Below are 25,865 nucleotides of genomic sequence, written 5' to 3'. Positions count from 1 at the left end.
TACATATTCTTCTCCGGGTTCTCGCTCTGTAACGAGTGCCTGGCGGTGATTGCGCCCGCCGGCACTCGCATCGACACCAGGAGCGATCGCACCTAGTGGCTGCAATGCAAAATCACGTTATATTATGTGATTTTGCGCAGCCGAGCCGACCTGCCGCCGTAAAACTACGGTGGGCGGTCGGCAAGAGGTTAAAAGCATTTTTCTGCATATTTTGTTATTTTGTCTCTCACTGTTAAAATAAACCTATCATTAAAATTATAGACTCATCCTTTCTTTGTCAGTGGGCAGTCAGTGGGCAAACCTACAAAATCAGCAGGGGATCAAATACTTTTTTCCCTCACTGTAGGTGGATGAAATGTACTTCAGGTCAGTTAAGCTGAATGTAGGGCCATAGTGGCCATTCTGGACAACAAATTTCATAGCAGACAACCTAGTGGTGCCTGCACCCCATGTAAATTGTTAAATGTGCAAAAAGGATTAGAATGGGATTATCACGGTGCTTACAGATAAAAAAGGAAACCATACATATATAAAAATATATAAATGTATTATGAACATGATTAAAAACCAAACATAACAATTAGTTGAGTTTTGTTGAACATCTCTATTATGGTGGTCATGTAAGAAGAGTTCCAGTTGAACAAAGATTAGATATTTGTATCCAGACACGTTTCGCCTTATGGCTTCATCAGTGGATATTTATATATGTATGGTATCCATTATTAACTGTAAGCACCATATTAATCCCCTTCCAATCCTTTTTGCACATTTGACTTATTGGGGTGAGGTGCTAGATACCAGGTGTCTACCTTAGTCAGATACAAACGGTAAATTTAACATATTTCAACAGGCTAAACAGTAGATCTTGGGCGAAACGCACAAAATCAGCAGGGGATCAAATACTCGTTTTCTCCTCACGGTAGGCGTCAATTAAGGTTTACAGATTATACTTCACAAGTGAGTTTGCGTATTTATTTATTTATTTAAAATGCTTATTGGGAGCGGTCATTACCCGAAGGCCTTGATGCGCTCATAGAACCAACATATACAAATACAAAACACATCTCTCATTATTATAAGATAACAATATAAAACCACATAATAACATTTAAAAGAGCTAAAAATACTAATATCCTACCCTAATTAGGGCCATACACTTGAAAAAATAGAAAAGTTTTTAAAAACTTCCTAAATTTTAATAAATCCTTCTCACGTCTTATGTATACAGGTAGAGAGTTCCAGAATAATGAACCCTGTGCATCCAGCATCCTCCCTCCACATTTAGTTCTTCTAAATTTAGGGACAGTCAGATTGGCCTGATCAGCAGATCTCAGCGATCTGTTGGGAAGTAACAGGTAAATTTTTCCTGCAGATACCCTGGGCCTATCTTATGGATAGCTTTGTGGACGATACAACCCACTTTGAACAAGACCCGTTCAGCAACCGGTAGCCAATGCAGGGCTTTCAAAGAAGGTGTAATATGGTCCCGACGACCCACACCCATTAATAACCTGGCTGCGGCATTTTGGATCAGTTGAAGCTTATACAGAAGGGTTTTTGGACACCCCATGTATAGCGCGTTACAATAGTCCAGCCGACTACCAATAAAAGCATTGATCACTTGGACTTTGTCCACCTCGTCAATGAAATGCAATGTAGAGCGCAGGAGTTTCAGTTGATAGTAACATGCGCTTACCACCTGATTTACCTGCGCCTTCAATGACAATTTGGAATCCACAATGATTCCCAAGTCCCGAACCTGGGTAGCCAGGGCCGGGGATGGCATAAACGAAACCGGCCAAGAAGGAAAATCAGTCAAACTGGTTTTGCTCTGATTACTGATAATAATACATTCTGTTTTTGAGCCATTAAGTTTTAAATAATTGGCTCCCATCCAGGACTGTATTTCCTCCAGGCAGGATGCCACATCTACCTGGACTTCCTAATTTTTAGGTAGCTTAAAATAAATCTGCGTATCGTCTGCATAAACGTGAAAGCTAAGATTATGGCGCCGAATAATATATAGTAGCGGCCTTATGTAGATATTAAATAATATCGGCGATAGCGCCGAACCCTGAGGAACCCCGCAGGACAAGGAGCTATTAGATGAATAATACGCCCCTAGTCTTACCCTCTGAGTTCTATTCTGTAGGAATGAGGCCATCCATGTCAGTGCCATGTCCTCAAACCCGGCCACAGACACCAGCCTTATAGTCATAAGATAAATGAATAATGTAAAAACAAGTGGATAAAAATCTATATATAATTGAGAAGAAAAGAGTACTGTACTTACAATATGCAACAGCTTAAGGACATCAACAAACCTGTTAATTTAAAAAAAAAATTGTGAGAATCCAAATTATCCTAAGCATTTATAAAAGAGAAATCTGTAATACTTACACTTTTTCTGAGCTCATGATCTCTTTAGCAATGTAGTATACTTTTGTCTTCTTTCTTGGTTTCTTTTCCTGCATATAAAAATGTGTATGGTTTAATAGAAGCTGCTTTATAATGACTATGCTGTAGCGTTTGATATGGCGGTGGAAGGTTTGAACTCCTGTCATGTTTTACTGATGAACGCTACCCCCATCCCTGTTATGTCCCTGTAGCATCAGGACACAAAATGAGGGTAACTGGGGTCACTGATACAGAATGACAGGCAGCAATAAAAATATGACAGATTTTACCCTTTAATGTCCTACTTAAAGCAGTGTCTATGTCTCCATTGTAGAGCTTTACCCATCACTTTCTGGGTCTTTGACACACTGCTGAGACAGGAATTTGGGGCAAAATCTTCCAATGGGGACACAGACAGCAAATAAAGTATATGCCAGAGGTTGTAAACATTCCCTACTCTATCAATGTGTTGTCAACTGACAACCAGAAGCCATATGCTCTTATATAACCAGCATGGCTACCGACACAATGGGGTAGATTTACTAAAGACAAATAAATAGGCTGTGCTCTTAGAAAGTGTAGTTGTACTCATTTCCCCCAGAGATGAGTAAACATTATTTTCATCGTCCAATCATGTGCAAGCAAACATGTTACTTTTTTTTTTTTTTCTCCTTGCACCCGATTAGGAATTCTTTACAAAGTGAAGTTTTACCACATTCACTAAGCTCTGGGGAAAATGAGTGCAACTGCATTTGCAAAGTACACAGTATATTTTCCTTTAGGCTGCATTCACACCTGAGCGTAGCTTGTTTGGTCGTTTTTTCGGGCGTTTTTTTCCGGCGTTTTGTCGCGCGTATTCATGCGTATTTGCGCGTTTGCATACAGCGTCGTCCGACGTTTTTGTACTTCAAAGTTTTTTATTTTAGCCAATAGGATAAATTATCATCTTTTTATCACTTGTTGCTATGTTGGTAGATTTTATTTATCTTCTGCCTGGGTGAAATGTTCTATTGATTAAAGCGACAAAACGCCCGTAGCAAACGCTCGTTGTCGCGCTAGTCGCTTGAATCCGTTTCCATTACTTTCTATGGGAAATACAAACGCTCAAAAACGCCCAATTTGCGCGACAAATAAGGGTCCGGAACTTGTTTGAGCTTCAGGCGTTCGGCATCAGGCGTTTTGGAGTGGAGATGTGAACCATCTCCATTGAGAATAATGTATTTTTTCCCCTCTAGTGTTTTGGAGCGTCGTGCTTCAGGTGACAAAACGCTCAGGTGTTAATGCAACCTAAGTAAAGGGATGTTAGAGCAAAAACATCAGCTGTCTTACATAAAGCTGTCTAAGAGGTCTGTGTAGTAGGAGAAGGGGAGGGGGGGGAAACCTTCTTTTGCTTCATGGGGGCCCCCCCATCAGGTAGATGGGGGTCCAAGGCAATTACTCATCCCCCACCAAATACGGTGGTCTCATTTTATGGGTGCTATTGAAATCAATGTAACATACTGCAAAATCAGCTATGCTATACAGCAAACTTAAAAAAAAATATTAAACTGATAACAAAAAGCTTACACTTCACATTCTCATTTTACTGAGTAATACTTATTGTTGCAGGATACAAAAAAAAAAAATATGCTATTGAGTGTTGCATGTTGAAATGGGGAACAATCCTTGGTGTGATCTTACAAAATGTGTGGGTTGTCTGGAGCTGGGTCAAAGGTATGGATGACACAGCTGTCAGCTGCACAACAATTTGTTTGCTACATGAATTCAATTTGAATATCCCTAATGATTTGTTTTTATGATGCAGATTTATCCGCGAACGGCAATGTTTGCAGATAATTAAGAAACGACAATTATGCACATTTATAATGTTACACAGACAAAAAAAAAGTCTGAATACATGTATTTAATTTTCATTTACATGTTAGATTCTTTATTGTGTATGTTTATTATAAAGCTAGATTTAGGAAGAGAATTTTCAGCAAAACCACATAACATACTGTAGCTTTTGCAAAAACATTTAAGATGCATATTGACAGTAAGTTATTGTAATGTTTACAGGAGAGTACTTTGGATGTATTTATTTTTTATTTTATGGTTGTTATTTTTTTTAGGCTATTTCATATAAATGTTTTGGTCCACATTTCGGCTGCATTTACACTGTAACGCGGCGTATTTTGCCGCGATTTGTTAATTTTTTTTTTTTACAAATCATTTACATTGATGTCTATGCCGAACGCCGAAAGCCACCTGAAAAAAAGGGTCCGGGACTTGTTTTCAGGTGGCAGGCGTATGGCGTTTCGGCGTTCGGCGTGAGATGTGAACCATCTCATAGACATCAATGTAAATTCGCCCCTCCAGCGGCACGAGCGGCACGCTTCAGGCGTATATACGCCTAGGTGTGAATGCAGCCTTAGAGGCTGAATGCATGTTAAACATAATCTGTCACTTTGTCTGTTCTGAGAAACCCCCAGCCACCTACATTCACCTTCAATGTACTCCCCCCCCACCACTCTATTGAGAGACCGCAGTAAATACCGGTATTACCGAGCGGGTATGGAGAAGCATGGCACTTTCTTCTAAGATACACGGTTTGGGCCTAAGCAGCCACTGGCAAAGTATTTTCCAATCACATAATCCTGCAGCCCTGTGCCAGTCAGCAGCAGCTGCAGAGAAGAGGAGGGAGCGCTGACAGCAGCTGGGCCATGGGAGATGTCACAGCTCTTGGAATTTCTAACATTTGTCAAGCACTCCATAACACAGGTGAGCCGGAGCTGCAGGATCACGTGACCAGACTAGACTAAATTAAGGTAAGTATACAGATCTGTTTTTTTTTTACGCAATGTAGATAGGATAGGTGTGGGGGGGGGGGGGGGACATTTATGAAAAATAGTTAGTGACGGACTTGCTTGAGGCAATGGTAGCCATAGCTTTTGGGCTTTGTCCCCTTCTTCAAGGTCCAAGCACTACCAACTTCAGCAGTGCTAAAACTTTGTGTATTAGTATGGCTTGGACCTTGAAGCAGGGGGGCATACCCCGAAAGCTTGTCCTGACAAATTGTATGTTAGTACAAATAAATAAGTATCACAGATAATACTCAATTGTTAGTGATAGACTTGAATTCCACTTTAAAAACTGCCAAGACAAAATCGTTGGCGATCTACACATTTTTATGACAGTAAAGCACTGTGCTGTATTACGAAACGGGAAGCAGAGCATACCTAGGTTTATAGCTTCCTTTGTGTAAAAAAAAAAGAAAAAAAGGAAACTTTTGGGATTTTGTCTGCCTCACCAGTGCTGCTAAGTCAGTTAATACTCATCGTGATCCTTTGGATAATGGCCTTATCTGTTGGGTATACTTGCCAAGTTACAGATACTGAACTAAGTTGTGAGGTCATGTGCAGGAAATTCATATTAGGTACCATCTGGACACAATACAAACTTTATCCAGAATCAAACCCCAGACCCTAGTCTTTCAGGACAACTCAGAGATAATCAGCACAGCCTCATAGCACTATTAAAGGGATACTAAAGGTTAGTTATTTTATTGTCATACTTACCTCCACTTAGTTAGTTTTGCACAGAGTGGCCCCGATCATCCTCTTCTGGGGTCCTACGGCGGCTCCTCCCCACAAGTGCTAACCCCCTTTGGGAAGCTCTCTCCCGAGGGGGTTACCTTGCGAGCACGTTCCCGTGTGATACACCTGGCTGCCATAGCCTCCTAGTGTATGACTTGTCCCCGCCCCCAGACGCGCCGCATCATTGATTTGATTGACAGCAGCGGAAGCCAATGGCTGCGCTGCTATCAATTATCCAATGAAGAGCCGACAGGAGATGGGGGAAAGCCACGCGAGATCGCGCCCATGGAGATTCGGGGCTCAGGTAAGTAGAAACGGGGGCTCGGGGGGGGGGGGTCTGTGACTGCAAGGTGTTTTTTCCACCTTAATGCATAGGACGAAGGTTTAAACCCCCTTTAAGTCTTTTTAATAGTTGTTTGGGCAATTACACCGATGTAGTATAATGGAAACCTGCAAGAAAACTGAGCTGGAAAAACACATTTTAAAATACAATTTGCTAACAAAAATATCAAAATTGCTTTAAATCACTGCTTGCTGGTAACTTAAAAAACATACACAAGGTAGCGTTAAACTCATTTTGGACCATGTTTTACTAGACCATGGGTGCGTGTAACCCACAGCTTTATATGGACCAAACTATACCGATAATGATTTTTGTACAGGAAAAATTGATTTTGCAAGCATAAGATGTGGACATATTAAAAGGAAATAGAGAGCATTTGTTCTGGAACTTAGGTTTACTAGTTAATAAGTTAAGTCAAGTCAAAATAGTTTTGAATTGATGGCAATGGTAGATTGGATTGCTCACGGGTATGCTACATTTTTTTTTAATAGGGACGTCAGCAATTAGATCTTCCCACTAAAGTTCCCATTTCTACTAGGGACATTGCAAATTCAAACAAGAGAATCTGACTCCGGCTCAGGGTTGCCAACTTTCTGTAATTCTACAAACAGTTTGTAAAATCTGTACTTTTTGCATCTGTCCTTGAATGTCCATTACGGACATGTAGGCCGGTAACCGACATTCCTGGACAAATGCAACAGTTATGGATTTTACAAACGGTTTGTAAATTTACTAAAAGTTGTCAACCCTGCTCCTGCTGTTGTATTCTCTGAAATGTGAGATAATCAGATATTGCAGGATGCAAAAATATAAACCTCTCAAAATGCCTGACACCATAAATTTGTTAAAGAGACACCTCATTTCCGGAATCCCTCAGAATAAACAGCATGTAAAATAAATAACGAAATACCAGTCAAAAGTTTTTTTTTTGGTTTGGATTAGGATTAGCAAGAAAACATTTTTGGAGGGCGGAACAGCAGAGCAATCATAGGGTGCTTCTGAGCAAAGAGATATCCTATCCTGATATTCCCCTGTATTATAAATTCACTGCATCGCCATCTGAAAATCCTTGCCTTTGCTTTACTTTGGAGAAAAGGAAATAAACCATAGTTCAGGTGCATCTGCCCACAAGCTGATGACGTTGATGAAATCATAGCAAAGTGGAGAAGAAATCTCAATGAGTCAGGCAGATCTCTCATTATGTGATCTCACTAAATTTCCAGTGCATGATACACATACAGTATAAAGACAAAATGATTCACGAATGCCATACAAATGTTATTATAATTTATGGTCGAAGCCCTATGTCCGATATGGATATGAACAAGATAGATAGACTTAACATAAGACTTACCACATGAAAGAGACCTGAAGTGTGCCCTGATCTGATGGACGGTATGCCAAGATAAGGGGGCATACCCAAGATTACAGATGAATATTTTGTGGAGAGAAATTAATTTGAGAAATGCCGTAAAAAGGGGATGGGAGGGTGGGTATTGCTCACAGGAAACCAACAATGACCACAGGTGAGTGGGCTGGTTAAATAAATACCCCCGGTCTCCTCCCATAAATTCAGGCCAGCATACTGGCCTTGTTACATATACAAATGTACTAGTGAGGAACCAGAACAACCTAAATATACCCAGGAAGAGAACTGCATCACATGCAGGCATATTTACATACCGATTTACATTCCAGATTATCAAGATCTGCTTTGCTGGAGTCCGAGCTAAATTCATCCTCATCTGAGCTATTGAGTATTTCTTCTTCATCTGAGAGGACCATACCCATATCATCCTCAGGGTCTTCTTGGGATGCTTCACTACAAATGACCACAGAAAAATTATTAGATGACAGGCTGAAGCTTTTAAAGCTATTAAAAATAAATTAAAAATGTAATAGTTGAACTAAGTGCAATGCATTTAATAGGTGTCATCCTAATAAAAGTGGTAAAATTCAATACAAATAATAATAAAAAAAATTCCTACCTATGCCAAAAAACATTACTGAGTGTTCTGATCTTTTTTTGGAGAAAAACTGTAATAAACTGAACTTTTACGGACAACCAAGTTGGTAGAGATTTACTAAAGTTGGTGCACACAAAATCTGGTGCACCTGTGCATGGTAACCAATCAACTTCTAGGTTTTAGGCTCCGTTCACACTAGTGTGACTTTAAAGTTGTGCGATTTTGAGTTCAACTTTGATGTGACACTCTCAAGTACTCAAATAACATCAAAGTAGTGCAGGAACTACTTTAAATGAGTGCCACTGAAATCAATGGGCTGCGATGGGGTGATGATGTCATAAGGGACGGGGCCTCCATATGACGTCACCTGGTGACCCCATGCCACTATAAGTAGTGGCACACCACCCACGCAGCATTAGAGCGGGAGAGAGCGTCGCATCAATATCGAAAGAAGAACAGATCCAACAGAGGCAGAAGACAGTGGACAGAGGGAGAACAGCCAGAGAGGGCTAGAAGACCCGCCAGAGGCAGAAGACGTCGCTAGAAGAGGGAGAAGAGCCGGAGAGGGGAGGAAGTCGGAAGAGACGCCGGAGCGGTCTTAATAAATTACTTTAAGAACCTCTGTACTGTGTTATATTTTTGACACTTTTTTTTTAGGTGAATGGGTAGGGGTACAATGTACCCCATACTCTTTCCCATTAGATGGGGGCCGGGATCTGGGCGCCCCTTGTTAAAAGGGGCTTCCAGATTTTGATAAGCCCCCTGCCCATAGACCCCAACAACCAACAGCCAGGGTTGTCAGGAAGAGGGCCTTTTCCCCCCATCAACATGGGGACAAGGTGCTTTGGGGTGGGGCGCAGGACCCCCCTGCTTTAAAGCACCCACCCCCCATGTTGAGGGCATGTGGCCTGATACGGTTCAGTGGGGGGGGCGCTCGGTCGTTCCCACCCCCTATCCTGACCTGCTGGGCTGTGCGCGCAGATAAAGGTCTGGTATGGATTTTGGGTTCCCCTTAAAATCCATTCTAGAGCTAAGGGCTCTTTGAGGGGGAACCCATGCCGTGTTTTTTCTTTTTTTAAATTTTTCGTGGAGCTCCCCCTAAAGATTGATACCGGACACAGTGCCTGGTATTGTCGGGGATCAAAGTTGGATCCCAGGGTGGAGCTAGCAGCTGATATGTGAACAGCGGTGTGAAGAAGCTCCGGCCCGGGACAATTTATCCTGAGTGTCAGAGACACAGATTCTCTGCAGCACCAGCACTGGTACACTACCTGGACCTGGCGGAACATAGAGATATGGTGAAATACGGGCCGGCACCCATGGAATCTGCCATGGACCGTCTCTTCGCTTTCGCTTTGCCTGGGGATCCCAAGATGGTGGCGACCATGAGGCAGCGGAGCAAGGCCCCAGTAACACACAGCGGAGAAGGGCTGATCAATCGCCCACTAATCCTGGCAACATAAGCCCGCTGCCCACCAGAAGTATGGCGATGAGAAGAGGCCTCTCCCTAGATAGATTTCCCAGCAAGGATGTGGGGGAAATGGCACTGGCAGAGGGGGAAGTCGGGACCCTCCCTGAAACTAATTATGGAAGCCATATAAACGTGCAGAACCACCTTAACTGCACATATTGATGGGATGAGGGCAGAAATATCCTTCCTAAAACAGAATGTAAAGTCGGATCCCAGTTCATTGAAGTCGGATGGATGCAGGACCAATGTAGGACCGATGTTGCAGAGCGATGTAGGATGATGGTGGTATGACTGTCATGTTGGATCAAAGTAGTATCCTGTTAATTCAAGTCGGATGGCTGTAGGACCGATGTCGCAGAGCAAAGTAGGATGACAGTCGTATGAACCCAGCCTGTCAAAGCTTCAGGCTGGGTTCATACGACTGTCATCCTACTTTGCTCTGCGACATCGGTCCTACAGCCATCCGACTTGAATTAACAGGATACTACTTTGATCCAACTTTGTGATAGTCTGACTTGTCTTTTGACCAATCAAAAACAACATCAGTGTGACATAAATTCCTTTTACTGCTGCTGCAATCACCATGTTGGATGTTCACAAGTCAGATGGTTAGGACAAGGATCCTACTTTGATCCGACTTCAATGATATTCAGTGGGCTGAAGTACGACCAAAGTCGGACCAAAAGTAGTGCAGGGATCGACTTGTGTCTGACCAGTTAGGACGGCTCTCATATGGAAACATTGATTTGCACATGTCATGCGACATGAGCTCCCAATGTCGGAGCATTTGTCTTACCAGTGTGAACCCGGCCTAATTGAACAAGCTGAAGTTAGAATCTAATTGGTTAATATGCACAGCTGCACCAGATTCTGTGTGCACCAGTTTTAGCAAATCTCCCCCAATATATATTGAAATGTTGAAGTGTTTCATTTTAAACAATCTTTATAAACTTAACAAGAAACTGTCTGTTGATTATATGAATTCTGAGAAGTCAGTTCACATACTAATTGTATAAAAGCTTGCATTCTTTTTATATAATCTCTCACATGGCATCTTCCTGAATATAGGCATTGAGACTAATTAGTCACCCTTTTATTCCTGATAAAGATAAAAACAATAATAAAATGTCTCATGCAAGATGATATACTGTCTGAGGTAACAGCCGGAGTACTGATTAAGAATGTAATTATTTGCACCTAAACATTAGAGATCTTAGGAGGGCAGTGTGCGTTTAAGTGGACCAGTTCAACAGCCACCTATATACACTGCCTTAAAAAAAGTATTCATACCCCTTGCAATTTTGCACATTTTGTCATGTTACAACCAAAACGTAAGTGCATTTTATTGGTATTTTATGTGATAGATCAACACAAAGTGGCACATAATTGTGAAGTGGAAGAAAAATTATAAAAAAAATTTTTTTTTACAAATAAATATCTAAAAAAGTGTGGCGTGCATTTGTATTCAGCCCCCTTGAGTAAATACTTTGTAGAACCACCTTACGCTGCAATTACAGCTGCAAGTCTTTTTGGGGATGTCTCTACCAGCTTTGCACATCTAGAAAGTGACATTTTTGCCCATTCTTCTTTGCAAAATAGCTCAAGCTCTGTCAGATTGGATATAGAGCATCTGTGAACAGCAATTTTCAAGTCTTGCCACAGATTCTCAATTGGATTTAGGTCAGGACTTTGACTGGGCCATTCTAACACATGAATATTCTTTGATCTAAACCATTCCATTGTAGCTCTGGCTGTATGTTTAGGGTCGTTGTCCTGCTGGAAGGTGAACCTCCGCCAAAGTCTCAAATCTTTTGCAGACCCTAACAGGTTTTCTTCTAAGATTTCCCTGTATTTTCCATTCATCTTCCAATCAACTCTGACCAGCTTCCCTGTCCCTGTTGAAGAAAAGCATCCCCACAACATGATGATGCCACCACTGTGTTTCACAATGGTGTGTTCAGGGTGATGTGCAGTCTGTATTTCAGCAGACCACGAGTCCAGTCTGGTGACTGAAGGAACAATATCAGCAGGAAGGCCAAAACTGGGGAAGCTCTGCCCTAAGGAGGAATAGACAGAGCTGTCTGAAAAAATAGCAAGGAGTCAAAAATATATTTGTTTTCATTGTTATGCAGTACAACACCCGTGTGGATAGAACACTGTTACTTTGATGTGTGGCTGAAAAAAGTTTGCGAGAGTCCTTTAAGCTCTGCCCTTGATGCTAAACCCTCACAACAGATCATTCCTGTGCTTGAAAAAGCCTCACTAGTCACATGCAAATGGAATCTTAAGGCTTCATTTCCATGGACGTTTTTACAGCCACTTTTTTTAGCATTTTTTATCACTTAAAACCGCCTGTCCATGTTTTTTTTTTTTTTTTTTGAGCTGGAGCTCAAAAACGCTGTGGTAGCGTTTTTTTGCGTTTTTTAATGTCTGGCGTTTTTACAGCTTTAAGGCTGGAGCTTCAGAACGCACTGGTCCTGTTTTTTTTTTTTGCACCTAAAAACGGCTCAGCCATCTACAGCTCAAAAACATCATGGTGGGCATGAGGCCATAGACGAACATGGAGAGCCGTTTTTAAGCTGCAAAAAATGCTCAGAAGAGTGGCTGTAAAAACGTCCAAAAACGTCCATGGAAATTAAGCCTTATAGATCACTTCTCTAGGCACATGAAGGGATGGGGGGCTTCATAGTCCTTCACTTGGTTTTCAGAAAATTCACAAAACACATGCAAGGTTAGATGAGCCCTGGGCCCAGCCTGGGTTAGATGGGGCCTTGGCATGCTGTGCTGAGCCCTAACAGCATTTTTTCGATTGGCAGAGCCATGGGACAACGTGGAGCATGCCTGGTGGAGGCCACCATATCTCCCTATTTCTTCTTCTCTTCTTTCTTTTTCTGGACTTTCCACTTTCCTATCCCCCGTCGTTGTCTGTCTGTCTGTCTGTCTGTCTGTCTGTGGTTTGTGTGTTTCTTTGTTGGTCTGTTTGTTTTTTTTTTGTTTTTTTTATTTAGTTTCTATTCCCTTGTTCCTCTTCTTTGGGAATTAGTACATAGATCCCTGCGCACCTGCTTAGCTCAGGTGGTGTCTTCCGCCGCTGGGGTTAGCCCCTTGTTTGGGCCGGATCTCAATGTGCAGCTGTGGTCTCGCCTCCTTCATCTTGGATGGGGGGATTCCTAGTTGTGTGGGGCCCCTATTTTCTAGACGCCTATGGGCCAGATTTTGGTCGGGGAGGGTCTGATGGAGGCCATTTGGCCCCCTCTCCCCATATTGAGCGCTGGGATGTGGGGGCTCCTTGCTTGGCTGGGTCCAAGACTCCGGGATTTGATGGAGGACGAGGAAGAGATTTGGGGAGGGGTGGACCCTCCTCAATGGATTAGTGTTCCTATTTGGGAAATGGTACCTTGTTTTTAAGTTGCTCTGTTGCATCTTTGCACTGTACTGATAAATACGATACTTGCGGACCATGTTTAACGTAAGCTGCACTTCTGTTTGTGTATACTTGTTTTTTTCTTTTCTTATTACTTAATAAATACAGATTATAAAAAAAAAAAAGATGGGGCCTTGGCTCCCTCTAGGAAATTGGAGTATTCATGGACTATTCCTATACTTGTACATAGAATTGAAGCAAGGCGAGGTGAGACCTGGCCCCACATGAAACAAATGGAGTCATAACCAGTTCTGGCTGTACATGAAGCTTCATTAGACACATGCAGGAGATCAACTGAACCATAGCCCACCTCACGAAAGAGGCATTTCACAGATCATCACTGGGTTTGCAGAAGCTTCACAAAACACATGCAAGTTTAAATGAGGCCTGGGCCCACCCTTGGATAATCAGGGGGTAGGTCTCCACAGAATTATAAACTCTTCAGGAAGCAGACTAAACACATACAAAGGTTAGAGAGGGCCGGGGCTCACCCCAGAGAAGTGTGGATCTCCAGAGGTCTCCTGCATGTTCCCCATATTTTAAACAGCAGAATACATCACCGATGTTCAATGTAAACCCTGACATTCAGAGAACGTTATTTGATTAAAATATTTACGTTAAAAGCACATGTAAACGCACATAGAGATAAGGTAAATTTAGAGTGGAATATATTAGGAGCAATAAAGTAAAACAGTTAAAAGATCTTGACAATGTGTTATCCTGGAAAAGATAGGTTCACCATCATGCAAGTCTTAAATGGACAGCCAGATATTGGAATTCTCTAAACAGTGTCTGGGTTTTACTGAAGCTAGAATAGGTGATTAATATTATGCTTACTGTAGTCTAGCTGCAAGGCCATGAGGAACTGTATGTTTATAAATCAGCACAGGAAACTCTATGTGACTCTATCCTGCTCGGACTACATTACATTCAGTAATAATTTGGAGCCGACATAGAAGTTTGTAGAATTGCTTGCGCAACTATCCAGACATACCAGACCAGATTTTTGGCATTAAGAAAATGTATAATGTTTTCTATGTACAGTAAAACCTTGGATTGCAAGCATAATTCGTTCCAGAAACATGCTTGTAATCCAAAGCACTTGTATATCAAAGCAAATTTCCCCACAAGAAATATGGGAAACTCAAATGATTTGTTCCACAACCATTTATTCATAGGTCCTTCAGTTTATATAAAAAGATTATAGCAAGGTGATAGGTTGTGTAACCATAAAATGTCCATCCACAAATGGAAGCCTCCCCAAGGGGATTAGAGGCAAAATCCAGCAGGAGCCACAGAGTATAAAAGAGAAGAGAGGCGCCTCTAAGTGTAGCAATATGTTGTCAATTGTTGTACCTTCATTAAATGTAACCATATTGCTACACTTAGAAGTGCCTCTCTTCTCTTTTATCCTCAGTTGTGACATGACGCTACTCTTATATCAAGACATCGCTGTATTTCAAGTCAAAATGTATTTAAAATTTTTGCTTGTCTTGCAAAACGCTCTCAAACCAAGGTTTTACTGTATTTTGTAAATTGTATTATGTTAATTTATTTTTTAAACCTAGTTTCCCTATATCTCTTGCAATTATATACTCGTATGTACAGAGGATGGCCATAATTTCCCATTACAAGCACAGGCTTCCTGTTATGCAGCGCTATACACTGGTGGTGCTCTACCGATCCTTCTTATAATGCAAGTCTATGAGTCATGGAACTGGGCCACTGAGAGCGCCGTCTAGTAAATCTCTACATTTAGTACAATACCGAAAAAATATGGAAGACTGAGCTTGTAAAAAAAGTGTTTCCAAAAATGACTTGATTTGCTAAATAAAAACTCAAAATATCTAAAAGATATGCTAATTACTTACTATGCACTATACTTATGTTTAATAAAGAAGAAGCTTGTGAATGTGTATATGTAATGTGTACTTAAAGCAGGGGTTCCGCGGTCCTGACGTTTTTTCCTTAACCACTTCCCGCCCGGCCTATAGCCGATTTACGTCCGGGAAGTGGTTCTGAAATCCTGACAGGACGTCCATGGACGTCCTGCAGGATTTCATGCCGCGCGGCGATCGGTGATGCGGGGTGTCAGTCTGACACCCTGCATCTCCGATCTCGGTAAAGAGCCTCCGGCGGAGACTCTTTACCACATGATCAGCCGTGTCGAATCACGGCTGATCACGATGTAAACAGGAAGAGCCGTTGATGGCTCTTCCTCACTCGCGTCTCACAGACGCGAGTAAAGGAGAGCCGATCGGCGGCTCTCCTGACAGGGGGGGTTTGCGCTGATTGTTTATCAGCGCAGCCCCCCCCTCGGATCGCCACATGGACCACCAGGGAAGCCCACCCTGGACCACCAGGGTGGGGCAAAAAAAAAAAGCATGTAAAAAAAAAAAAAAAAAAAGATGCCAATCAGTGCCCACAAATGGGCACTGACTGGCAACATGGGTAGATCTGTGCTGCCCCACAATGTCCATCAGTGCCACCCCAAGTGTCCATCAGTGCCACCCTACAGTGCCCATCCATGCCCAGTGCCCACCTATCAGTGCCCATCTGTGCCACCCATAAGTATCCATCAGTGCCACCCATAAGTGCCGCCCATGAGTGCCCATCTGTGCCGCCCATGAGTGCCCATCAGTGCCGCCTATGTGTGCCCATCAGTGCCGCCTATGTGTGCCCATCAGTGCCACCTGTGTGTGACCATCAGTGCCACATACCAGCGCCGCCAATCAGTGCCACCTCATCTGTGCCCATCAGTACTACCTCATCGATGTCTATCAATGCCATCTCATAGGTGCCCATCAGTGCCGCCATATCAGTGCCCGTAATTGAAAGAGAAAACGTACTTATTTACAAAAAAATTAACAGAAAAAAATAAAAACGTAATTTTTTTTTCTAAATTTTCTTTTCTGTCTTTTTTTAGTTGTTGCGCAAAAAAAAAATAAAAAATAAAATCGCAGAGGTGATCAAATACCACCAAAAAAAAAAGCTATATTTGTGGGGAAAAAAGGACGCCAATTTTGTTTGGGAGCCACGTCGCAGGACCGCGCAATTGTCGTTCAAAGTGCGACATTGCTAAAAGCTGAAAATTGGCTTGGGCGGGAAGGTGCGTAAGTGCCTGGTATGGAAGTGGTTAAACTCTTGTTATGTTAAAAAAATATTACTCACTTATTTTATGTCTCTACTGTGCCGCAAACTCTGTTGGCATAAAATCTGACTTTATAAAATGCTCTTCATGCCGTTTCCATTTTGCTTGTAGGCAGCGTGAAGCCCACAAGCAAATGTTTCCGGGAATTCGATCTCCCATCATCGCGTGACCTGCTTCATGGGTCACGTGATGACTAAAATCCTGCCATATTTCATCAATCTGTCTTATCACTCGTCTCCTGAGAAGCGGGATGCTGTGCTCCCAGGAGACATTGGGGTGCTTGGAATGTAATGACACGCCCACTCCCGCGGGAGGGATACCCGGAAGTGCCTTGAATTGTCTCCTGAATCAAGGTATTTGAATAATTCAAAAAATTATCGATAGCAGACTTTCCATGTATGTATTGTGCCGGTCTCAATAAGCTGCAGTTTGTATTTAGGGTGAACCTCCGCTTTAATTTCATAAGTAATTAAAATAAGCTATGTGGACTATCTGTGGAAATAGAAGAATACTTTAGATAATCTGCAAAGGTGGTTGAGTATACAGTAGTTTAGTTGTTTATTATTATTTTCGTTTTTAGTTTGTGTGTGATTGAGCCTGGGTATGCCCAATAGGCTCTGTATTGTATTGTTTTTTACCTTGAAATTACAAAAAAAAAAGCTCAGAAATTTTGAATAAATGATTGGAAAAGAAAGAAAAAAGCTCAACCAATGTTCTCCAGTCTAGTCCTACACAAATACAATCTACTTTAAAATGTAGGTCACAACATAACAATTTGGCAGTCCGGAAAATCAAACACTTTGATGTCACTTGAAATAGAAAGATAAAAAGAAGTGTACATCTATCACTTTACATTTTTGCATTGCATACTCGCACAATTATTTCACACACATCACTTAACACCACAACTGAAACACGTGAGTTGTTTGCCAAAATGATCTTACTAAAAACCACTTACTATATATAAAATCAGCTGAAATTTATTTTACACAAAATGATCACGCTAAGAGCCAGTATCCAACACTAACGTTGGTGAATGGTAGACAGATACTGCTTGGCACTAAAGCAACAAAGTTCCCATTATATTCTTCATAGACAAAAGAGAAACTGTTAAAGAATGAGCCTAACATTCAGATGGGCATCCTGGGTACAGGAACACTTAGAGATACTTGAAAAAGTACATTGCTCTACAGTCAAGCACAAAGAAAATATGTATGTCTGCTTAAAAAGTACATTCAAAATTCTATGCAGCATTAAGGGCCAGTTCACACTAATCGGACAGGAATGTGGGCTAAACAATTTGCATTTTAATGCAATCAGGCAGGCCCTTGCACTACATAGTTAAAGTAAATTTAAAAGTAAATTGAATAAGAAAATTGTATAATGCAGGGTTCAACGAAATCCGGGCGCCAGGTCACAATTGCGACAAAAATTAGCGACCTGGCTCCTGGGGAAGGAGGCATAGGCCTGCAGAAGGCCGCAAAGCCACGGCCTCAATTACCGGCCGGTGTGGCTCGACGCCATACCCCATCCTGTGTCTCCGTGCGCCCCCACCCCCCGCCACGCGATCGCGGCAGGCCGCGCCGGCCGGTAATTGAGGCCGCGGCTTTGCGGAATTCTGCAGGCCTATGCTTCCTTCTGTGATCTGGCGCCATCTTGTGGTGGCCGTTGGCGTAACAAGACAACCAGCAATGCTAATGAAGCTTCCCCTCTGTTTTCACTTCCCTCTAATCAGAACCCCCAAACGTTATATATACCCTAGAGGATAAAATGGCAGTCATTGCAATACTTTCTGTCACATCGTATTTGCGCAGCGGTCTTACAAGCGCACTTTTTTTTGCTAAAAATACACTTTTTTAAATAAAACAATAAGACAACAGTAAAGTTAGCCCAATTTTGTTTTATATTGTGAAAGATAATGTTACGCCCAGTAAATTGAAACCCAACATGTCACGCTTCAAAATTGCGTCCGCCCATGAAATGGTGACAGATTTTTACCCTTTAAAATCTCCATAGGCGATTTAAAAAAATCCTACAGATTGCATGTTTTAAGTTACAGAGAAGGACTAGGGCTAGAATTATTTCTCTCGCTCTACCAATCGCGGCAATACCTCACGTGTGGTTTGAACACCACTTTCATATGCGGGCACTACTCACGTATGCGTTCGCTTCTGCGCGCGAGCTCGGCAGTTCGGGGTGCGTTTCTGGCTCCTAACTTTTTTAGCTGGCTTCTAGATTCCAAACAAATCTGTCAAACCCCGGTATAATGTATGGACAGAATAAGAGCGCAAGGTCGCAGAATCGCAGGGGCAATGCGGTTTGAATGTGCACAAATGTGCACAAAAACACGGGTTTCCCACACTGTGTTCTATTATGAACCGGCACTAACGGTCTATATATCCTTATACAGTACGTCATCATGTCTAATGCCTATATATCATTGTAACACAAATAATAATTAGTAGAAGGCTAATCAAGGCAAACCCACTCTTTAGAATACAAAAGAAGCACTGTTGGAACATCTATGCCAGGTTAAAAAAAAAAAAAAAAAAAAGGTAAAAGTAGTAAGCTAAACAGTAAGGTTTCACCTTTCATCAGTGTAGTCAGAGCAAAAAGGTAAACTCCAGGCAAATAGTAATAAGACACAAATGCATCTGTGTATTTGAAAAACATTTTTTTTAATTAAAATTTGAATTTGAACTTGCCGTTTAGCAGATGCGTGAGGGTGACATGAAATCTAAATTGCACGCTCCCGCATTGGAAAACATGGCACGTTTTTCTGTATATGGAAACCTATAGCACCATGTGGTTTCCGTGTGCCTGTTGTTTTAGAAAAGGACCTTTCCCCTCTGTTCCCTGCACGTATAGCAGCCTATTCAAATGAATGGGCTGCTGTGCCTGCACAAACTGGGCTCCAGGGAACTGCGTAAGTGTGAACCAAGGCTCAGATGTCCTAACAGGGAATATGCTAACAGGAGGACAGAGCAGTGAGATGACCTCATTAGTCTGTTGTTTCTCCTTCAATGTCCAATCACAGGCTGGGGCAGGGATGGGGCCTAGCTGTGTTGCCTAAAGTAAAGGCCACATCTTTAACCACTTAAGGACCGCCTCATGTAAATATACGTCAGCAGAATGGCACGGACAGGCACATGCACGTACCTACAAGTCCTCTGCTTGACGTGGGGTGGGGGTCCGATCGGGACCCCCCCCCCCCCCCGGTACATGCGGCGGTCCTTAAGCCTCGGGGAGCGATCCGGGACGACGGCGCGGCTATTCGTTTATAGCCGCCCCGTCGCGATCGCTCCCCGGAGCTGAAGAACGGGGAGAGCCGTATGTAAACACGGCTTCACCGTGCTTCACTATGGCGGCGCATCGATCTAGTGATCCCTTTTATTAGGGAGACTCGATCGATGATGTCAGTCCTACAGCCACACCCCCCTACAGTTGTAAACACACACAAAGTGAACCAAAAATGTTACAGCGCCCCCTGTGTTTAACTCCCAAACTGCAACTGTCATTTTCACAATAAAGAATGCAATGTAAATGCATTTTTTGCTGTGAAAATGACAATGGTCCCAAAAATGTGTCAAAATTGTCCAAAGTGTCCGCCATAATGTCGCAGTCACGAAAAAAATCGCTGATCGCCGCCATTAGTAGTAAAAAAAATAAAAATGCAATAAAACTATCCCCTATTTTGTAAACGCTATACATTTCGCGCAAACCAACCGATAAACGATTATTGCGTTTTTTTTTTTACCAAAAATAGGTAGAAGAATACGTATCGGCCTAAACTGAGGAAAATAAAAAAAATTATATATGTTTTTGGGGGATATTTATTATAGCAAAAAGTTAAAAATATAGAATTTTTCTCAAAATTGTCCCTCTATTTTTGTTTATAGCACAAAAAATAAAAACCGCAGAGGTGATCAAATACCACCAAAAGAAAGCTCTATTTGTGGGGAAAAAAGGACGCCAATTTTGTTTGGGAGCCACGTCGCACGACCGCGCAATTGTCTGTTAAAGCGACGCAGTCCCGAACTGTAAAAACCCCTTGGGTCATTAGGCAGCATATTGGTCCGGGGCTTAAGTGGATATTGAAACATGGTCACATTCACCAGCCCCTCACCCCAAATTTCCCGAGTTACCCTTTTTCTATCCACCCTGCTTTAGGAAATCAGATTTTTTTTTTTTTTTTAAATCCGATTTTTTTAATACAATGCTTTTGGAGTAAAAATCTATCTAAAGATAATTTTTGGATTTAAGATACATAAATTTGTTTATTCAGCATTAAATGGAGCTTAGTATTGTAGCATGAGGCTGTATATTCTGCAATATTTATATTGTTGGTAAACTCATTCAATGAATCCAAGCTCTGCAAGCTAAAATAACATGCACTGACAATGTTATTGTTTTAATGAAATAAAATCATTTGAGTAGTTCTCCAACTATGTGTGATTAACCTCAAATCGGTTCTGATATCGCTGTTTTACTAACCTGACAGCTTAATATTCTAAATGGGAAACCTTCATTTTGTTTGCAAATATTAAAGATTCTAACTACCAGCAAGAATAAGTCCTTACATTTAATGAGCACCTGTCATTTCAGATCCATCATGGCAGTGGACATCCACTAACCTGCTGCCACCATGTCCCTCACCTTGTTGTGTCTGTCTCATTAAAGTGAATGACTGTTGTCAGATCAACAGCGGGTAAAAGGAGGAGCCGCTGTGGGACAGAGATGACAGTTGCTCTTTAACACCTTCCCCACCGAGCCATAGTAAAATGACATTGGTGGGGACCTTTCGTCCTTCAGACTGGACGTCATATGACGTCCTGTCTTTTCCGGCCGCTAGGGGGCGCGTGCGCGCCGCATTCCTCGGGACCCGGTGCGCGTGCCCGCGATGTCCGCCGGGCACCCGCGATTACCCGCAATCACGGCAGGACCATGGATCTGTGTGTGTAAACACACAGATCCATGTCCTGTCAGCGGTGAGGAGACCGATGTGTGTTCCCAGTACAGAGGAACACACATCGATCTCCTCCCCTTGTGAGTCCCCCTCCCCCTAACAGTTAAAACACACTTTAGGGAACATATTTAACCCCTTCAGCGCCACCTAGTGTTAACCCCTTCTCTGCCAGTCACATTTACACAGTAATCAGTGCATTTTATAGCACTAATCGCTGTGTAAATGTGAATGGCCCCAAAAATGTGTCAAAAGTGTCCGATATGTCCGCCGCAATGTCACGGTCACAAAAAAAAAAAAAACGCAGATCGCCGCCATTACTAGTAAAAAATATAAATAAATTAAAATGCCATAATTCTATTTCCTATTTTGTAGACGCTAGAACTTTTGCGCAAACCGATCAAATACGCTTATTGCGTGTTTTTTTTTAACCAAAAATATGTAGAATACGTATCGGTCTAAACTGAGGGAAAAAAAACTTTTTTATTATGATATTTATTAAAATCAAAAAGTTAAAGATAGTTTTTTTTTTTCAAAATTGTCGCTCTTCTTTTGTTTATAGCGCAAACAAATAAAAACCGCAGAGGTGATCAAATACCACCAAAAGAAAGCTCTATTTGTGGGGGAAAAAGGGTGAGAATTTTGTTTGGGAGCCACGTCGCACGACCGCGCAATTGTTAATCAAATTGCGACAGCGCTGAAAACTAAAAATTGGTCTGGGCAGGAAGGGGGTGAAAATGCCCTGTATGGAAGTGGTTAAAAATTATGATTTAAGGCTTCATTTCCACGGACGTTTTTGGACGTTTTTACAGCCACTTGCGGTTTTTGCAGCTTAAAAACGGCTCTCCATGTTAGTCTATGGCCTCATGCCCACCATGACGTTTTTGAGCTGTAGATGGCTGAGCCGTTTTTAAGCTGCAAAAAAACAAAACAGGACCAGTGCTTTCTGAAGCTCCAGCGTTACAGCTGTAAAAACGCCAGACGTTAAACGCTCAAAAACGCTCAAAAACGCTACCGCGGTGTTTTTGAGCTCCAGCTCCAAAAAACATGGACAGACGTTTTTAAGCTGTAAGACAGGCTAAAAAAAGTGGCTGTAAAAACAACCATGGAAATAAAGCCTAAAAATTGAGTTGATTTAAATCAAGCCTTTTTACTAGCGATTTAAATAATGATTTAATGATTTAAATCGTCTTGATTTAAATCAAATCCACCCTGTCCTAAAGCATCCTGTTTTCAATCTCTGCCTGCACAACCATGTCATACATTCATAGATCCATTCAAAAGCAACTGTGAATAGACACCGAGTCCCATCTGTCACAACACCATTGCACTTGTTTTGTCTAGTGCTTAGTACATCTAGACCCACAACAGAAGGTCTGTACAGTGGGGAGCTAGGGGAACGATGTGCAGGAGCCCGTGCACTGCATCAACAATTTACTGATCACAGTTGCAAGGCTCTGCAAACTTCAATGCAAATTTTTTTTTTATAAAAAAGGCACATTTGTTGCTATATGAATCTGGGTGAATTTATTAAATTTGTGCAAAACCAACTACAGTAAAACCTTGGTTTGAGAGTAACTTTGTTTGAGAGCGTTTTGCAAGACAAGACAGTACATTTTGCCTTGATATACAAGTAGCGTCATGTCACAACTGAGTATAAAAAAAGAAGAGAGGCTCCTCTAAGGCCTCGTACACACGGCCGAGAAACTCGTCGTAAATGAAACATCGTTTTCCTCGACGAGTTCCTTGTTAGGCTTGTGGAGAAACTTGACAAGCTTTCTTTGCGTACACCCTGTCAAGACCAAATCTCCTCGTTCTCAAACGTAGTGACGTACAACACATACAACGGCTGCTTTTGCTAATCTCATGTTACTGCGTGTTAAGTAAAAGTTTGGTGAGAGACGATTCGCGATTTTCAGTCTGTTACAGCGTGACAAATGTGCTATCTCCATTACAAACCCTACTTTTACCGAAGGTGCCCTCCCGTCTCATACTTTATTCTGCGCATGCGCGGGTTTCTTAGCATACACACGAACGTGTTTCTCGTCCAAAACCAGCCCGACGAGAAACACGACAAGGAAATTGAGACTCCCATCAAGGAAAAAGAGAACTTGTTCTCTTTTTTTCTCATCGAGTTCCTCGACAGTTTCCTCAATGAAAAACATACACACGACCATTTTCCTCGGCAAAAAAGCTCTGCCACCAAGTTTCTTGATGGATTCTGTCGAGGAAAACAGTCGTGTGTACGAGGCCTAAGTGTAGCAATATGGTTACATTTAAAGGGGTTGTAAAGGTGGGAAAAAAAAATTCCCTAAATAGCTTCCTTTACCTTAGTGCAGCCCACCTTCACTTACCTCATCCTTACATTTTGCTTTTAAATGTCCTTATTTCTTTTGAGAAATCCTCACTTCCTGTTCTTCTGTCTAACTACACTAGGGCTGAAACTAATTGATTAATCGACAACTTATCGATTATGAAATTAATCGATTACAATTTTCATAATCGGCCAGTAACATAATGGGGTTAAAACAGCTAAAATTAGCCCTTTATAGTACAAAAAAGCAAATCGCTACTGTAAATATTACTTTCACTGTCCCACAGTAAAAAATGATCCACCTTACAGTAGCGATTATTTGCTCTTTTTGTACTTATTTTTGTTTTTTTTAACCCCCATTATGTTACTAAACATCTCAGGCCTGGGTTCACACCTCTGTTTTTTGGTGCTTTTTGCTTTTTTTAGGGATTTTTTTTTTTTACCTTTACAACCCCTTTAACAGGGGTCAAGTCCTGGGGAAAAAAGTGTGGGAACTCCCACCCAAGATCCACTCCCCCACCAAAAACAAAACAAAAAAAAAATTATGGGGGGTGGGTGGTATGTAGATAAGAGGGGTGCGGATTTTATGGTTTGGGTAGTGTAAAATACACCACTGGCCAGTGGCAGTTTATTAACCCCTTTGTGCTGCATTAGTGACACCAGTGTCAGTGTTTATGAACCTTTTTATGCTGCACCAAATAGGGGTAATAAACACTGACACTGGTGTCACTAATGCAGCACAAAGGGGTTAATAAACTGCCACTGGTCACCAATGCATCAGTGGAAGTACATTATCCCCCTCATTGCTGAATACCATTAAAAACAGACAGTTAACACAGCTAAGCCACTGTGATACAACACTGCCTTAGGTAGGTTAGGTTTTTAGCCTCTGCAAACTTACTTACGTACTCCCCCGCCCACAGTACAGATCCCCTCCCCTCACAGTACAGATCCCCCCAGTACAGATTCCCCCCCCCCCATTCAGTACAGATCACCCCCATTCAGTACAAATCCCCCCCCCTTCAGTACAAATACCTCCCCCTTCAGTACAAAGCCATCCCCCTTCAGTACAGATCCCCCCTTCATTACAGATCCCCCCCATTCAGTACAGACCCCCCCCCATTCAGTACAGATCCCCCCATTCAGTACATATCACCCCCCATTCAGTACATATCACCCTTCAGTACAGATTCCCCCCTTCAGTACAGACCCCCACAGTACAGATTTCACCCCTTCAGTACAGACCCCCACAGTACAGATTTCCCCCCTTCAGTACAGACCCCCACAGTACAGATTTTCCCCCTTCAGTACAGACCCCCACAGTACAGATTTCCCCCCTTCAGTACAGACCCCCACAGTACAGATTTCCCCCCTTCAGTACAGACCCCCACAGTACAGATTTCCCCCCTTCAGTACAGGCCCCCACAGTACAGATTTTCCCCCTTCAGTACAGACCCCCACAGTAAAGATTTTCCCCCTTCAGTACAGACCCCCACAGTACAGATTTTCCCCCTTCAGTACAGACCCCCACAGTACAGATTTTCCCCCTTCAGTACAGACCCCCACAGTACAGATTTTCCCCCTTCAGTACAGATTTTCCCCCTTCAGTACAGACCCCCACAGTACAGATTTTCCCCCTTCAGTACAGACCCCCACAGTACAGATTTTCCCCCTTCAGTACAGACCCCCACAGTACAGATTTTCCCCCTTCAGTACAGACCCCCACAGTAAAGATTTTCCCCCTTCAGTACAGACCCCCACAGTAAAGATTTTCCCCCTTCAGTACAGACCCCCACAGTAAAGATTTTCCCCCTTCAGTACCATAATGTACCTCAGATGATCCTGACATGCACGGACAGCACTAGTGGACTGGTCAGGCCCCTGTGTAGACATGCAGGAGGAGGGGGAGGCATCACTCTGCTCGTGCCAAAACTGATCAGAGCCGCGACCACGGAGAGCAGGGCAGGACCTGACGGGTGTCACTCCAATGTGGCTCGCACACCCCCCCCCCCCCCGCAAAGCCACTACCTCAGGTTCCTCTCTCTGTGAGTCTTCTGAAATTGCGCGCCGCTGCCTAATCCCACCCGCTGTCTCTGAACCCGCCCGCTCGCTGCCTCTTCAGTGGGGGGACGCCTGCTGCTCCGCTGCCTAAACCCGCCCGCTGCCTAATCCTAATCTCTGCTCGAGTCCTGCAAAGGGAACGCGCGTTCCTGCTGTAAAAAAAGTGCAGGGACGCCGTTCCCACGCGTTCCGGCAGGAC

General features: G+C 42.6%; 1 protein-coding gene across 1 annotated transcript in view; it reads right to left on the bottom strand.

The window, feature by feature from the left end:
* The window catches only part of FGD6 (FYVE, RhoGEF and PH domain containing 6), a 158,854-nt gene that overhangs the window by 69,840 nt on the left and 63,149 nt on the right, over positions 1 to 25,865 (bottom strand). The window contains exons 3-5 of the mRNA XM_040344117.1: positions 7,999 to 8,137; positions 2,401 to 2,468; positions 2,294 to 2,324 (exon numbers count right to left, since the gene is read on the bottom strand). Coding sequence (XP_040200051.1) covers positions 2,294 to 2,324; positions 2,401 to 2,468; positions 7,999 to 8,137 — 238 coding nt within the window. The remainder of the gene's footprint in view (positions 1 to 2,293; positions 2,325 to 2,400; positions 2,469 to 7,998; positions 8,138 to 25,865) is intronic.

The sequence above is a fragment of the Rana temporaria genome, chromosome 3, assembly GCF_905171775.1.
Source record: "Rana temporaria chromosome 3, aRanTem1.1, whole genome shotgun sequence".
NCBI lineage: Eukaryota > Metazoa > Chordata > Amphibia > Anura > Ranidae > Rana > Rana temporaria.
The sequence above is the reverse complement of the archived record's forward strand: the minus strand, read 5'-3'. Positions and strand labels throughout refer to the sequence as shown.